The following is a 16,134-nucleotide window of genomic DNA, read 5'->3' on the forward strand; positions in this document are numbered from 1 at the left end:
CAGAAAAGGGATCTGACAAACTGTTCACCACATGATTTCTTCATTCTTCCCTCCATGGCTACAGGAGCTGGGTCTCAGAGGAAGGACACTGCAGTAGTAGACACAGGGAGCTGCTGTTTTCATGCTCCTAGAAAGGCTTTCTTTTGTCAACAAAACATTTTCCCTCATCACATCAGCAGCAATGAAATAAAACAGAGCCAGAAGCTAGTGATAAACATGGCAGTAGCAAATATGGAGGAACAGACTAGAGATGGAAGAGTCTAGTTTTGTACCTCCTTGGTCCATCTGCCATGAACTGATGTCCATTCATCTTGGCTGACAGTAGTCTACATGACCAGCAGGCAAATCTTGTTCTATTTCCCTAAAGATGACAAATCAAGGAATGCTGAAACCAGCCAGAAACCTGAACTTGGGGCAAATCCAGATGAACCCAGGACACTCACACTGCATAGGCTCTACAAGTTTTAGGGAGCATCCCAGCTGCAGCAGGACAAGACTCCCAGACTCACCATGCTGAAGAACAGAGTAACTGTCAGTCAAAACACAGCTTTTGGTTTTTACCTTACAGAGCAGCACCAGTGGCTGTCAGAAATTAGGCAGCATCAATGCAGCTCTCCTGAAGCAGAGGAACTGCTGACAACAGACTGAAAAGCATCACTGAAGCAGCCATGACAGGTGGGAGAGATACAGCTGTTTGCTTACCAGCCTGCATTGCTCAAAACTGAGATAGTGGTGAGAAACTGCAATCATGTATAATGTAAAAGCATTTCTCAGAGGCCTTCGAAAACCTTGCTTCCACCTTCTAAACACAGCAGTGTGAAATGTGGGCACTGGAAGCAGACACAATTGTCTATGACTGAGGGGAGAAGAGCCTGACAGCTGGCTTGCATGTAAACTGTGCTGCAACAAGGGAGAAAGTCATGATTGTAGGCTGGATTATCCCTGTCTGTTTTCTTTGGAATTGTTCTGGCCAATTCTGTCTTGCTGTGGCTTATTATAAGGTGTTCTAACATGGACAGATGTGTAGGCCAGCTGCAGCAGAGGGAAGGAGCTGTCTAGAAGCAATAAGACCCAAGCATCTGCAGAAGAACTGGCCAGCAGCCAACATGCCTGCATCAGTCCCAGGGTAAAGCCCTTCTCACCAAAGGCACCCAGCATCCACAGACAGAGCTTCTGCCCCAGCTGCTCTTCAATAACAAGTCAGGAGGGATCCCACAGAGCTGCTGCAGCCAGTTCCAGCTCCCCAGCTGTGTAGTGTTGGCACTGACTGCCCTGGCTGCAGTCACCCACAGGAGGGATTAGCTATTCCACAGCATGTCACGGATCAGCTGCTAGTCCCCAGTTTTTAGTACCAAAATGAGCTCAAGTCATTCTAGGATTCAAGGTCATGTTTTCACACAAGCTTGCCATTTGCTGGCAGCACATGAAGCAGTAAAGCACCAGCATGGCAGGAAGGAACTACTAATGCCCTGAAACACCTCTGAAGGACAGACACATTTTGGCCAAGGATGGTTACCCCCTGCAGCCCCACTGAAGGCTGAGAGGATTGGATGATGCACAGATGCCATTGCACAAGTGCCTACCATAAAGCTGAGCACAAGGAAAGCAGCACAGGATGAGGACACTGATTTGTGAGGCTCCTGTATCCACACAGTGGTCTGTCAGCAAAGGAGGAGCAGCTTTTCACCCTTCAACTGGACCACCTTACAGCAAGGAGGGAAAAATTCCTCACCTTGAGATGATGCTAGGGAAAGGGAAATGCTGCAGACTGGCAGCCCAGAGGACACAGTAGAGCCACTTCTCACCCACTTCCACTGCCCTACTTTTAGGACCCCAAAGCAGAGCTAGGACTTGCTGAGAGACAGGCCTGCTCCAGCCTACCTGGAGATCAGCAGAGGTGTGCAGAAGTCACACAGGTCAGAGCTCAAAGCTCCACACCCACCAAGAGGCTGAATCAGCTGTGCTGTCTGGGATGACACAGCCCCAGGCAAAACACAGCATCGCTGCTACCAGCAAGGAGTAAGAAGGGTGACCAGCCCACTCTGCCTGCACAAAGACAGCTCAGGAACAGGGCAGGAGACAGAACCCTGTTTGGGAAGGTGCACAGGGTGCTCACTTGGAGACAGTCTTTGTGAATGAATGATGGAGGCACAATAAATGACAGCACAAAATCAGGAGAAATGCTGCTGCAGGAGCACAGTCAGAGTCCCATAACTAAGCAGCATTTGCTTCTTGGGCAGTAAAACCTCAGCCTGGAGAAGATGCTTCTCAGACATAACCAGATTAAACACCAAGAGTGTGTAAGTTCTCAGCACAGAATTTATAAGCAGCAGTAACAAAAGAAGAAGCACAGCCAGCACAGGAGTAGTACTTGCAGTCCCACAGCACCAGCCCTTCCCCCTGCCCTGAAATGCCACCCTCCTCACCTCTGAAATGCCTGCACTTCAAAGCATCTAGGCAGAGACAAGTGCAAAGCCTTCTGCAACAGGATTGATTTTCATCTCCCATAGCCCCTTCCATGGGCAGACATGAGATGAGCCCTGTTAATGCTGCCCTGCAGAGTCAGGTTGGCAGGGACTCATCTGAGGTGGGATGCTGGGACAGGAATGTCTATTATGCACGTTCACAGTGGTCATCCAGGACATTTACTCAGTTCACATAAAATGGATGGGCCAGCCCCTGCTCTCTACAGACCTGTCAAGCCCTACACAGCCTCATCACCAAATTATACCCCTCCACAGCTCCATGACAGCCACAACAAACTAACAGACTGCAATCAGGGCAGCAAGGCTGCAAACACCAGGCTCTTCTAATTTGATCCACGTGGTCACTCAACAGCTACTCTAATTGTGGGTCACAATTAGCATAAGAAAATGGATTTTCATGTCCTTTTAAGAGGAATATGCCACTGCCACTACTGGTAGCCTACAGGTTGGCTTCAAAATGGGGAGCAAAGCTGTGACTGTCCAAGATCAGGCATGTGTGGGGAGCTGGAAGCTCTGAGGAGTATTACTACACGTTCACCTTACTTTTAGGCTTTTTGCCAGCATGTCCTTCTGGCTGCCTGGAAATAAAGGACACTGGGCTGAGCAGGAGCTCTGAGGGCACAAAGGACATTTCTGTTAGTAGCAGGGACAGTTCATCCTAACAAATGGAGGAGGATTAAACAGAAGAAACATGAGGGCAAAGCCTGAGAGTATGGAAAGCAAAGAGCTGGGAAAACGTGGGCCATGGCACTATCCCACAAGGACCAGGACTGCAATGCTAACAACAGCACTACCATCTCTCTAGGCACAGTGGTGGAGAGAAGGCCCTTTGCTTTAACCAGCACACATCTCACTCACCACAATGAAACATCACAAAAACTGGGTATAGAACACTCAAAACAAACTCTTGAAGAAAATGCAGAGATCTTCCTTGAGATCTGCAAGTGTCTCTTGTCAGCATTATGAAACAAAACTGGAACAACTCAAAACAGTGTTTTAAGACATCTACAAGAAGTGACACAGATCATTAATGGCATGTTCAAGAGCTGGAGGGCCTGGCACCATTGGACTGAAACATCCCTTCCTGTGCATTCCCAGTTACAGAGGTAATAACATGAATAACTTTAGAACCAGACACCATTCCCCCAGGCATGTGGAGCAGCCAAGCAATGGGGGTCCATGCTGCTGCTGCAAATCATGTGATGGGAGCACACATCCCAGGGCTGTGGGAACAGCAGCTCTGGCTCACCCTGTGTGTGGGTCTGCATGTCCCGGGCCAGCTCCATGGGCAGCACAGAATTCACCAGCGTTGAGATCACAGCAGCATCCAGGTTACACATGGCTCCAAAGCACTTCAGCAGCAGCAGGCGCAAGGGCACCCTGTGTTCCTGCAAAACCAATTGGTTACATCAAACCATGTCCTACAGGAGGGCTCACTCTAAGGCAGAGACACAGCTTCTAGAAGCTCCTTTTGTTGGGAAGCCACAGACCTCCCCAGGGTGACATGAACCCAGAAGCTCTAAAAGCTTTTAGCAACAGTACAGGAATCACTTTGCAATAATGTTCACAATTGGGCTGGATACAGGTTGTTGGCACGCGTGGTCAGAGGGCATGTGGCAGCCAGAGCTCAGATCTGAGATGTCCCACATCATCCACTAAATCTGGTAACACACCAACAACCCATACCTGTCCCCAGCAAAGAGACTGAATGTGCTGGGTAGCCAGGATTCTCTGAGCATGCTAAGGTTTTGTGAACACTGCTCTCATTAAGGTTTCATGACAAGGTAACATTTGCAAGCTCTCTTCAGAAAGTTTTGGGGCATGCAAGGATTCCAGCAAAGATGATACTCAGCCTGCTCCTCCCATGCAGGAGCTCTAAAGCTGAGGTAACCTGCATACTCCACCCTCAGCCAACAACTCCAGGGTTCAGAGAACACAAGAGAGCCAAGCCCTGGCACTGGGCATGACAGCAGCCAGGACAGGACACCCAACTGCTCCTTACCTGGTCAGGCTTCCTTGGAATTGTGGACAGAGAAGAGCAGGCAGTGAAAGTCAGCAGGCTCTGACTGCCCAGCCTGCCTTCCTGCTCTCAGCTATGCTACAGCCCCCCAATGCTGAGATCTGGGTTCAGACACACAAGTGCTAGATGAAAGCAAAATGCCACAAGACTTGATGTGCTGTAGCTGGGGACGTAGGGACAAGATGGGGAGTCCTAAAACAGAACACTCCAGGAAGGAGGGGGGAAAAGCAACACAGCATAGGTGTTTAAGGCAAAACTTCCATTTCTTCCTCTAAACTGATTTCCTTCCTCACTCCAAAGGTTTCTACTCATTAACTACTTTCCTAATCAAAGTTATTTACTAATGCACAGGACTGCATCAACTAAGAAGAGCAATCACAGCCTGTCAGATCTCCCAAGGCATCCTCTGAATTCCTTCCTCTAGATAGCAGTGATGGCAATGCTGTCCCTCATTGGGCCAGTAAAAGCAGCAAGCTTTACCCTTGCCAAATGCTAGCTACTGCTTCAAAGTCTCCAGCATCCTCTGCTCTTTCACACAGCTTTCATGCACAGCATTGAAATTAGCCAGCACTCAAAGGGATATGCTGAAGTTTCAGTGAGACCACAGAACTGCCCTATCCAAGGGAAACATCTTATATACATTCATTGTACCAACCCTGCTCTTGTGCATCTTCAAGGAAATCTTAAAAAGACATTTGGTGCATTTTGCCACCTTACCATCTGATAATATGCCACAAGGGATAGGACAGATTCAAACTCATTCTTCTTGCACATTTTCTTGCAAACTTCTGGGTCTGCATCTGTCTGGAAGAAGGAATTGACAGGTAACCCAGTGACACATCAAAGCAGAAGGTGCCTGTGCAGGGCCTCGAGGGAGTCCACTGCTATCAGATCTCAGTAGCCCCAAAATCTCACAAAGAAACTGAAGGCAGAGCACAGAAACAGGTCAAGAACCATCACTCTTTACCATCAAAGTGCATTCTTGAGAAATGCTTCTGCCATAGAACATGTCTTGGGCTGAAAATATCTAAAACACAACCCAAACAGCACCTGATTGAGAGCACCCCACAGTTACACAGGGCAGCTCCAGCCCTGCTCCCATCCTGAGAAGTGCATCTTCTCCTATCCCCAAGTTAGGAGGAAATGGTTGCCCAAAATCCCACTCAGCCTTGCCCTGCAGGCCCACAGCAGGCAGCACAGGCTGTATGCAGAGTGACAAAGACCCTGGCATTTATAACAGAAAATGTACCTGTTTTCTCCAGAACTGGAGAGGACTATAAAATAGTGCCAGAGCAAACCCCACCAGAACCCCTAACAGAGACCATGCCACTGCACTGAGGGCAGTTCCCAAATCATCCCTGGACACAGATGGCCTTGTACATACTAGTGAGAGTGCTGGGACAGTAATCCCACTGCTGCTCAGCATGGGCAGGTTCCTCTCCTGTATGCAGAGATGTGTGAGATGATTTATACTTTCTCACAAAAACAGCTTTAAAACTCACTTTCAAGGCAACCAAAGAATGTTCTTTGCATTTAATGAGCTTAACCCCACAGGTACCTCCCAGCAATGGAGGATATCTTAAGTGGAAGATGTTTTAAATGGGCTTAGGAGTGCAACAACCCTCACCAGAGACTTCCAAGTTTTCTGTGGCAGGTTGGGTTTTTTGGAGGTGAGGGTTTATATCCTCTTGTGATAGGTAAATACCAAAAGTACCATGAACAGCTTAGTAATGCTTTTCAGAACAGCTCTGTAAGGTGGAATGGAGAGTAAAGGCAGCTCAAGAGCACTGCAGAGCCCACAGAGAAGGGTAGGGCTTACTGACACTAAAGGATGCACAAGAAACCTGTGCCCCCAAAACAGTAGATCCAGTGGCAACACAGGGGTGAAGGAGGTAAAAAAAAGGAGCTTCACCAGCACTGTCTGCTCTGGTCTGCCTGTAAAGAGAGGAATTTACTCACCAGGATGCGAAGCAGCTCCTCCAGGTAGCAGCAGATGACATTCTCATCCTCATAGAGTGCCCAGCTGCGCTGCTGAGCATCATCCTTGTGCCTGGCCAGATCTGCAAAGATCACCTCCAGCCGCTGCTCATCGTGGCAGATCTGGCCCGAGGGTAGCCCCGCACTCAGGTTCTGCACGACAGCAAAACCACTGGTTAGTGGGGCCCTGACAGCTGGCTCTTGTTTGGGTGCTTGTTCACTGCAATCTTGTCTCACAACTGCCAGCTGACCTCATTCAGTCAAGAGCTGGCAGTATAAAACCAGTAAGTTTATGACACATGTTATTTCAGATCTCATACTTTTGGAACCTCTACCCTCTGTAGATTCTGGAAATCATCCTGAGAATGGGAAAAGCCAAACCAGCCCAGTGTGGGCCAGGACCACTGCCAGGCAGCAGCTGAGCACCCCCAGTGCAACAGACATGTCCTGGACAGCAGACCACCACACTGCACAACTGCCTTCAGGCAGAAGTTGTTCCCTCTGCTGCCCAATCCCTCCAGCCTGAAAGGGACACATCTGCCTTGAATTCTTGGCTCTTGTATGGTGCTCTCCATGCCAGCTGCTCTAGGCCTGGATCCTCTGCAGCAAGAACAGGAACCAATTCATCATGGGCTGCTTTGGTTTTCATTCTGAACAGCAGAGCTTCACTGTTCACTACAGCTCTGAAGTGTGTGGCCACCCAGTAAACCTTACTGCACACAGTCCATTCTCAAACTGCTGTCAACTGCATTCCCACCACTTCTGCCTCACACACAATCCTTGCCATGAAGGTCTCACTCTTCAGTTGCCTTTCCTTTGCTCTTCCTCTCCTTCAAGAAAGAGGGGAGTGGTGAGGGTGCATTTAACCCACCTGAACAGCCGCTGTGCTCTGGGATTTGGGATAAGCCTCTAGGACCTAAGTATATCACATGAATCACTTGGTTTCCTGAAAGCAAGGCAAGAAGGGGGGGTTCAGTACATGGAACTGAGCTGATCACAGGTGAGGTGCCCAGGCACTATTAAGAGAAGTAAGGACTAATTTGTGAAAGAGCTTAAATTACCTACACAAGGGTTTGGCAGCAGTGACAACAAGCAGCAGGAGATCAGCGAGGTGGAAGAGAACCAAACAGAGAAATTCAAACAACAGGGAAAACCCACTCACTGAGACCAAATTCCTAAAAATTTTTGGATGAGGCTGTCTTACCACATGCAGCAACAAGTCATGATCACTCAGTGAGAAAAAGCCTTTACAACTTACCAGCCAGGAACCTGGAACCTCAGGTAAGTCTTAGTCCTTCCAACAGGCTGGCTGTGCAGGCAGGGGCACAAGCCTTTAGGCAGACTTCACTCTGGGAGCAGAGCAGATGGATTTTGCACAGAGACACAGCCCACGTCTTGTGCCAGTTGTGACACCTGCACATGGATGGCCAAGTGCAGGAGCTGCACCCTTCCTGCCTATCCCCACCCTCCAGCCCTCTCTGGGAAACACTCCATGTTTAACAGTAATGTCTTGCCTGCTCTATTAGATACAGACTTGTTAGTCATTTGCTTTGGGATATGAACTAATTTAGGACTTCAAGTCCATGCTTCAGTCATAAAATAAAGACATTTTCTTGTTGCTGCTTCTTATATAATTTCTGTCAAGCAGGTAATGAAGGAAGAAGCATGCAGTTTTAACACAAGCCTCTGTCCACACTTGAAATTTTGGGAAGCTGTGGGTGGCCTAGCAGAAAAGCAGATAGCCAGCTGTAAGAGAGCACAACAGCTTTCAGGAGCTGAGTACTAGCATAAGAATTTCCCTCTGAATGGTGATTTATCAGAAGCAAATACATTAAGAGACTTGCTTCATCTTGCCACCCCCCTGCTTCTCCTTAGGAGGACCTACAGCACTTCAGTGTCACCTGCCTGTCCTCAAGTGTCCCAGCTGCTTGGGAGAGGGTTCTCCATTATGTGCCTTACATCCTCCTCACTGGAGCACTGCAGGGCCAGTCCCACCTCAATCCACTGCTGGGACTCTTTTTGGATGACCATTTTAATGAGTATTCATTTTAATGATCCCTCTACTCAGCATCTTACCACTAATCTACTTTCTCCAATCCTTCATCTGCAGCCCTTAATGACTCCACTGAGCATCAGGCTTGGATGGACTTGGATGAGATCAATCCATTAACAAGCTATTCCATCTGACCATGTAACTACACCTCACACTGTCTCAGTGCACTTTCAGCACCATTCTCAGCCCTCCCATCACCAGGATCAGGTCTCTGCTTATTAAACATCTTGGCAGCTACTACAACATGCAGCATCATCATATGGCCATTTCCAGGAATCTGCTGGAGAGCCCATAAGCAGAAGGAGGTTTCAGTATTTCTAACAATGCCACTTTACATTATCTTGCTGCTTCAAATAGTTCCCTGCCCCCAGCCCAACAGAACAAGCTGCTACAGGGATTTCATTCTTCCTGAGCAGCCCAAAACCATTTTGGGAACTTTATCATACCCACACTGCTCAGAGGTGGCCACATCTGCCATGCAAACCCAGCTGCTGTCCTGGCCATTTCTTCTTTTCCCCTGCCTCCCTCCCCCCATACCCCACCAGCAAGTGCAGTGGATCACCAATACCATGGGTACACACACCTTCCCTCCAGATGAGCCCCAAAATCATACAGCAGGTTTTCAAACACACTTCATGGGGACTGCTCTGGGAATTCCTCTGTCCTCTGGGCAGCAAACCATTCCCACAACATTATCCACAGAAACCAGACAGCTAACACTGGACCCAACACATGCAGACCTCCACGCTCCTCAGTGAGTTCCCATGAAAGCCAGCTCCAGTTTGGACAGTCACTGCAATGCTGCCTTGGAAAAGAGGTTTCAGTTCCTTTGTGCATCTTACGCGGTCACTGTGACATTTATCAGGAGCTAGCTCGTGGACAAGAAGAGGGACCATTTCCAAGGCCAGGCCAGATGCTGGCACAGGGAAGGCAACCTGCCAGGATTGCTCCTGCAGATCCCAAATAGTTTGGTACCTCTGAAGTATCTTTCCTCAGGTGTGAGCTCCTCAGCACCCTCTTTGTCTCTGCTGTTCCCCCAACTTAGTCTCAAATTACCTCTCAAAAAGCAGCAGCAGGATGCTGTCCCAGCATCTTTTATTCTCTAAAAAAACCACGTGCCTGTCCAGACTCCACGCTGGAGGAGCAGCAAGGTAAATAAGATGGAAGTACTATTCAACCTTCAGAAGGCACTGGGGATAGAAGAGAGGTAAGGGATTCTGGAACAGATTTAGTCAACCAGTGAGCTGACTTTAAATTAAGACTGCAAAATAATAGAAAGGATATAGCTAATTAAAGAACATGATACAAAAGGTTGAAGCAGGTATGGTATCTACTATGAGCAGACCAAAGCTTTAAATCAAAGCTGATATCTCACCCTGTTTTAGGGAGTAGAAGAAAAGCCTTGAAAAATATGCAAGAGATGAATTGCCATGTATTTGCATGGATTGGGGAGTAGAGGGATTTCAAAAGCTACAAATTAAAGAAAAAAATTCCTTGACCTAGAACTGACAACTCAGCAACAATTCTACAAGAAACCCCTGAGACTGTGGAATGATTTGGTATAACGAACAACACAAAGTCAACAATAATAATTTGTACCACTAAACCACACTAGTGAAGCTGCAGCAGTGCAGCCACCCCACAAGCACACATGAGCACCCTTCCAGCTGTCAGAGCTAGTTCAGTCTTCTGCACCAGGTGAACAACCTCACCTGGGACCAGGCCCCCACCTATCAGCAGAGCTGTATCATCTGGCTGGGACACTGAGAAAAAATGCACCCCACATCCACAACATTTACACCTGAGCACTGTGCAAACCCATCCAGGCTCTCCTTCTGAAAGCAGTACTGCTCAAGATAGGTATGACAAGGTATTACGAGATGGGAGAGAATCTTCTGCTGTGTCTCCATATATTATTGGTCATTTTAAAATCCCACGGATCTCCTAGATGACAGATATCATATCAGTTACCAGAAGATCCATACTATTCCCTGCACCAGCATCACTTTCTTCCCATCCTTTTCAGGCTGGTCTGCAGCAATGGCCATGAAATTGAGGCTTTCAAATCTACTCTGCAGAAACTTGGCACTAAATAACTTCTGTGGAATTAAGCTTATTGTGTCCTGAGTACAGGTATGAATGATAAAAAAAAATATTCAAATCTTGGACAAGGTGCAAATCTAGAAAACTGAACTTCTCACCATGCAAGACAGAGCCAGAACATTTGCTTGAACCAGCTAAATTTTTTTGCTGAATCTAGATCACACATTGACAGGGCATTGTTATTGGAGAAGGAAGCAATTAACCACTGGGTTATGGCCATAGAGACTTGATGATTGCTTATAGGGCCCTCTATTCAGTACAAACAGTCAACCAGATTATGATTTGATGTAAAATCTGAACGTCATTAGTCCTCCGTATTCAAATGCCTCCAAACAGTTCATTATAATCTTGCTATTAGCAATGGAATTCCAATCTTAGAAGTCTGTAAGATGTGCACCCCTCAGGGCTGCACTGAGCAAGTGGGAGCTGAAATTTATTATCCCTCCAGCTAAAGCAGAGGGCTGCCCAGGTGCACTTCACCATTTCAATGACTGATGCAGAAGGAGAAAGATAGGATTATTTTGACATAAGGCTTATTTAGAACAAGCTCAAGATAATGCTCCAACTCAAGGCTATGTTGTACATCTGCAGCTCACCTGGGGAATAAACTCACCTGTTTCCCACTTCTCTGCTAACAGTACTAGGACCCGGCTTAAACCCCTGGTTCCCCTGGCTTGATGTTTACCCCCCTCTAGCACCTTTCCATTTGGGATCTCACTGCATTTCTCATCCCAAACATCAGGAGCTCACTGAGCTCATGACACCTTATCCTTGATGCTCAGAGGTGGTGAGCAGCATCCCCACTCCAGCCTGACACACATTACCTTACTCTCCACCACGGAGATGAGGATCTGCTCCATGATGCTGCTGGTGGCAGGGACAGAGGTCTGGATGTGGCCGATGACGATGCCGATGGCCACGCGGGACAGCTCGTAGCTGAGGTGGGTGTTCCTGCGCACCAGCTCGATCAGTTCCGCACCGATTGTCTTGGGCACGGAGGCCACCAGGCCACCGGCTTCTGCTGGCAGCGACTCCACCCCAGCTGCCTTCTTATCCTCCAGGCAGAGGTTGCTGAAGGCATCCAGGCTTGCAGGGGGGGCCGGGGCAGTTTTCTTTACCTGAGAAGTCTTCTCCCCATCCACATTGTGGGACCTCTGGGTCCCCCCTTCGGCTGGCGGAGCTGGGGCATTCCTCTTGGACTGGGGAGATTTGCTGGTATCCTTTGGGGAGGTCCCGTAACGGGAATGGGAGACGGAGCCGCTGTCCAGGTTGCGGGTGATGGTGGTGTGCACGCTCCGGCTCGGGACAGGGGGTGGGGTGTTGGCAGGACTGGAGGTGGCTGTGGGGAGAGCGCTCTCGGACACAGAAGAAGCAGTGTACAAGGTATCCAGGGATGTCGTGCTTATAGAGGAGGCACTAGAAGCTGACCCAGGAATAATTTCAACAGCATCTGAAAGGGAACAATTAAACATGCCTTAGCAACAGCATCAAAGGAAAAGAGAAAAAACCCAAATTGCTACAGCACAGTCCATTAAAAGGCTCATTGTGCATCTGACCAGAGCAGTTTAACTCCTCTTCCTGCCTCCCTTATCTCAAAGCAAAATTCTACTAGCTCTCTCCGGAGCATACCCACACAATCACCTCTTTAGAAAGGGGAAAGCTACTCTGCGGAGATGAATACCCTTCAAAGGGCTTAGTGTTTTACACAGGGGAAGGGAGGGTGAAATGGACAGAACTAAGGGACAGAAGTCTTCTCCCCCTGGGTTAGGCTTTCTCTGTGTTAAGGACATAAGCCCTCACTTTTGAAAGATGGTGCCTCAGATTTGCAAGACACAGAAGGCTTCATACACAAGCCTGCACCTCCCTCTTGCACTGACCTCACGCTTAGCACTGACAGTGGAGGAAACACTTGACTGACAACCTCTTTATTCCCTCCCTTTCAGCACTCTCCCAGCATTTGATCATGAGCCCTGCAGCCCTGCTGGCACCCACTGATTTCACTAGCCTCCACACTATCTGCTCTACTGTATTTCTCCCCCCACCTCTAGTTTTGACTAGCTCTAGCAGTGGGAGTCCCACCTTCCAAGGGAAAAAATCCACAACAAGCAAATAGATATTAAGATTTTTCTGTCCTTTAACCTGGTCTTATATATAGTTTTGGTTAATCTTATCCATTAGTTTCTAGAGGGCAGAAATGTATCCGAGTTCTTCCCTGACTATGAAAACAGTTACTTGGACAAACAGTGGGCTAGCTGGAGCTTCCCAAGAGCAGCTGGTGTTAGTGCTGGGAGAGGAGCTGTCCCCCGTGAGGAGCTCAGCTCTCACAGAGGACAGTTACCCACACACATGCCCAAAGGAAGAAGCAGTGGGACTGATGTGAAATGCCTTTGCTGCCCTTCCACAGGCAACTCCAACCCTTCCTGCTCCATCAGTGCTAGGAGCCCTCCACCAGACCATCCACCACTCCTCCCAAAGTAAACACCACCTAGGCAGAAAAACTGGGCCCTTCACTCCCACACAGGTTCAGCATCCCCCTTTTTCCTCCTCCTCACAGAGGATCTTTCATGACTCATAGCTCCCCCTATGCTTCTTTAAGTAATGAGTTGAAGGAAACTGACCTTTGCAAATTCCCACCACTCCAGTGAAAAATGGCTCAATACCATTAAGCACCATTAAGGAAGCTGGTGCCAGTCCCAGGTCTCAATTACCTGCAAGTCAATAGCTCTGCCCTGCTCCACACAAGGGGACACGGGTGGGCTTGAAATGGGCTGAGTGTCACCAATGGCATCACTGTCACAGCACAGCAGAGCACTTGGGCAAGCTGGCAGCAAGTCAGAAGGATAAGCACTACTCTGTCAGCCCAACCACGCTGAAGATGGAGAAGCTCCAGCCCTGACCCCATGGTCCTGCCCTCAAGTGTTTCTCACTAGCAGCTCCTCTGCCTGTGGGCAGCACATAGGCAGATGTGTCCCTGGTATTATTACTGCTCTTTACAGGTACCAGACACTGAGTTAATGGAAATCCAACCACTGTACAAAGAAAGTTCTCAGCAGATTGGAAGTTGAGACTGCATTAAAAGCCAGTGAGCTCCCCTGGTAAAGTATCACACACTGCAAGGGAATGCTCCCTCTGCCTTGTTGGGAGACAGTCATGGTGTCTGTGGGAGAAAAAGGATCTTAAACCACTGACTCAGGGCACTAGCCAGACTAGCCACATGAGCAGGCAGAGAGTTGCTCCTTGGAGAGCCACAGGCACTGAAGGAGCAGGGGGATGCTGTACCTGGTACCCATCTACAAGCTGCTCAGACCCTCCCAAATCAGAACAGGCTTGAAGGAGCACTGGTCACCAGCTCAGGACCAGTAGCATTAAAACCTATAGGAATCAGGCTGTATACATTTCATAGATATATTTGTAAGGATATAAACCATAATCAGAATTCAAGGAATGCATAAGGATGCTCATCTAAGCACAAAGCAGAAGCATTCAGGCCTCATGGCTGTTACATCATCCAGTGTCTGCTTCATGCCCAAGACCTGCAGAGTAGCTTGTCCTTACTTTTAATGGGAGCAGCAATCTGTGCATTCTTGCGCTTCTCTGGAGGTGGGGGGGTGACAGGAGCAGCACGATGAGCCTGTGGTGGGATCTGTAAGGAGAGATTGCAGAGCAATCAAAGGAGGTTGACAATAAACATATTCTCTTTATGAAGGCTTCTTTCTCATGTGCATGTGTAGATTTGTCCTTGCATCTCTCTTGTCATTTGGGGCAGTTTTCTCAGGAGGACAGATGCTAATGGACAGCCTCCCAGAAGAACAAAGCAGGACTCAAACTGACTTCATCCTCTCCCCATGACAGGCAAAGCAGCCCTTGTTTAATTGCTGTGTTCAGAAGCACATGGCACATATGTCGTGTAGACCTGTCAAGCATTTACTCCTCCTTTATTCCAAATGCAATCCCACACACTTAACATGTCTCCACATTACTCTCAATAGCTCCACAGAGGCTGCAAACAGAGTGTGTATTTACACACTCTTCTGGAGAGATCCATTACATCAGCTACAAATACCCTTGCAGAAAGACAAAGCCAAGGACTGCAAACATGTAAGTGCCTTTTCCATGCTTTCAAAGTTATTTCTGCTCATGCAGGGAGAAAATAGGGTTTGACCCTCTGTAATACTCTGTTACCTATAGCAAGACACACTGGGAAAAGCTTTGCCAGGGAGTTGCATTAACTCTCCACATCTGGGGTTTCTTGTGCAAGTCTCTCCTTCTAGGATTGCCAAGCCAGCAGTGTACAAGCCCCAGACCCAGACTCCTACACTCATCTTTTCCTGTCAGATCTAAACACCATGATCACCAATATCACATTCACCCACAGTTACTCCAGTGAGGTGCAGCCTCAGGGTTAACCTCTAATCAGCAGAGCGTCACTGAACACAGCAGCCAAGCTAGGTGGGACCGTATTGCATCACTACACCAGTCCCCACAGCCCAGCAACTCAGGGCCAGGAGACTCTGCTTGGGACCTCTCAGGACTGCTGGGATTCAGAGCCTGCTGCCTCAAATGTGCCTCTGCTTTTATGAGATATTGCAATCACTGTCTGTGGCCAAACTTCCTAGGGGAGCACAGGAAGGGAAAGGAGGTGATAGCCTGAATGCCATGGGTAACCTGGCTTTCAACCATTTGGAAGCTACAATGACATTCAGTCCACCACAAGTGAAAATTTTCCAGGTTTGTTTAGCCCCAGAAGAGAAGTTTTTCTGTGCCCTGTCATTGCTGCATAGACCTATATAAACACCACTGAGGGCACAGAGCTCTGCCACTCTGCCACCCCAGAGTGAAAATCCAAGACAGGCCCCTGAAGGGTCTCTATCTTACATTAGCTCAGCAGAAAAAGAATGAGAAATGTATTTTTACCCCCAGATCTAGGAAGGGCAAAAACTTCATCTGAAATGGGAGCAAAGATATTCCTATAAATAGAACACCTTCAAAAGCCACCTCAAATATTCACAACTCCATGCCAAAAGCTGACCATGTGCTCACAGCCTGTGTCTAGATCCACTAGACAAGTCAAGACAGCAGTTTACACAAAGACTTTTAAAAAAGGATCTCTTAGTCCCTTTCCCACCCAACACCAAATACATCCAACCCTATACCATGCCATATAAAAAGTCCCTTTACAAGTGCCTTCAGCCAGTGAATTAGCACAAGACACTGCTGCAGACTCCCTGCCTGCACACTCGGCTCCTGTCAATCCACCCCACATTGTTCTCTGGGTGGAATGCTATCCAATACTTGCATACAGCTTCAAAAATTATCTGTGTTGGTCCAAAAAGAGACTGCACAGCTGAGAGAGGTCAAGCAGATCAGGAGGGGTCTCTGCATTGCCATGGTTGGCAGGCTGGCCCCAAATCCAGAAAGCTCAGCTGTGCTAAAAGCAGAGCTCTGTCTGCAGAGTGCTGGAGCTGACAGCACGAGTTGGAGCTGCTTGGCATGGC

General features: G+C 48.2%; 1 protein-coding gene across 1 annotated transcript in view; it reads right to left on the reverse strand.

Moving 5' to 3' along the window:
- Window positions 1-16,134, reverse strand: part of NCKIPSD (NCK interacting protein with SH3 domain) — a 49,993-nt gene that overhangs the window by 8,645 nt on the left and 25,214 nt on the right. The window contains exons 4-8 of the mRNA XM_066558371.1: window positions 14,195-14,282; window positions 11,464-12,089; window positions 6,466-6,636; window positions 5,224-5,310; window positions 3,736-3,874 (exon numbers count right to left, since the gene is read on the reverse strand). Of these exons, the coding sequence (XP_066414468.1) occupies window positions 3,736-3,874; window positions 5,224-5,310; window positions 6,466-6,636; window positions 11,464-12,089; window positions 14,195-14,282 (1,111 nt within the window). The remainder of the gene's footprint in view (window positions 1-3,735; window positions 3,875-5,223; window positions 5,311-6,465; window positions 6,637-11,463; window positions 12,090-14,194; window positions 14,283-16,134) is intronic.

Source organism: Molothrus aeneus, chromosome 12 (assembly GCF_037042795.1).
Source record: "Molothrus aeneus isolate 106 chromosome 12, BPBGC_Maene_1.0, whole genome shotgun sequence".
Taxonomy (NCBI): domain Eukaryota; kingdom Metazoa; phylum Chordata; class Aves; order Passeriformes; family Icteridae; genus Molothrus; species Molothrus aeneus.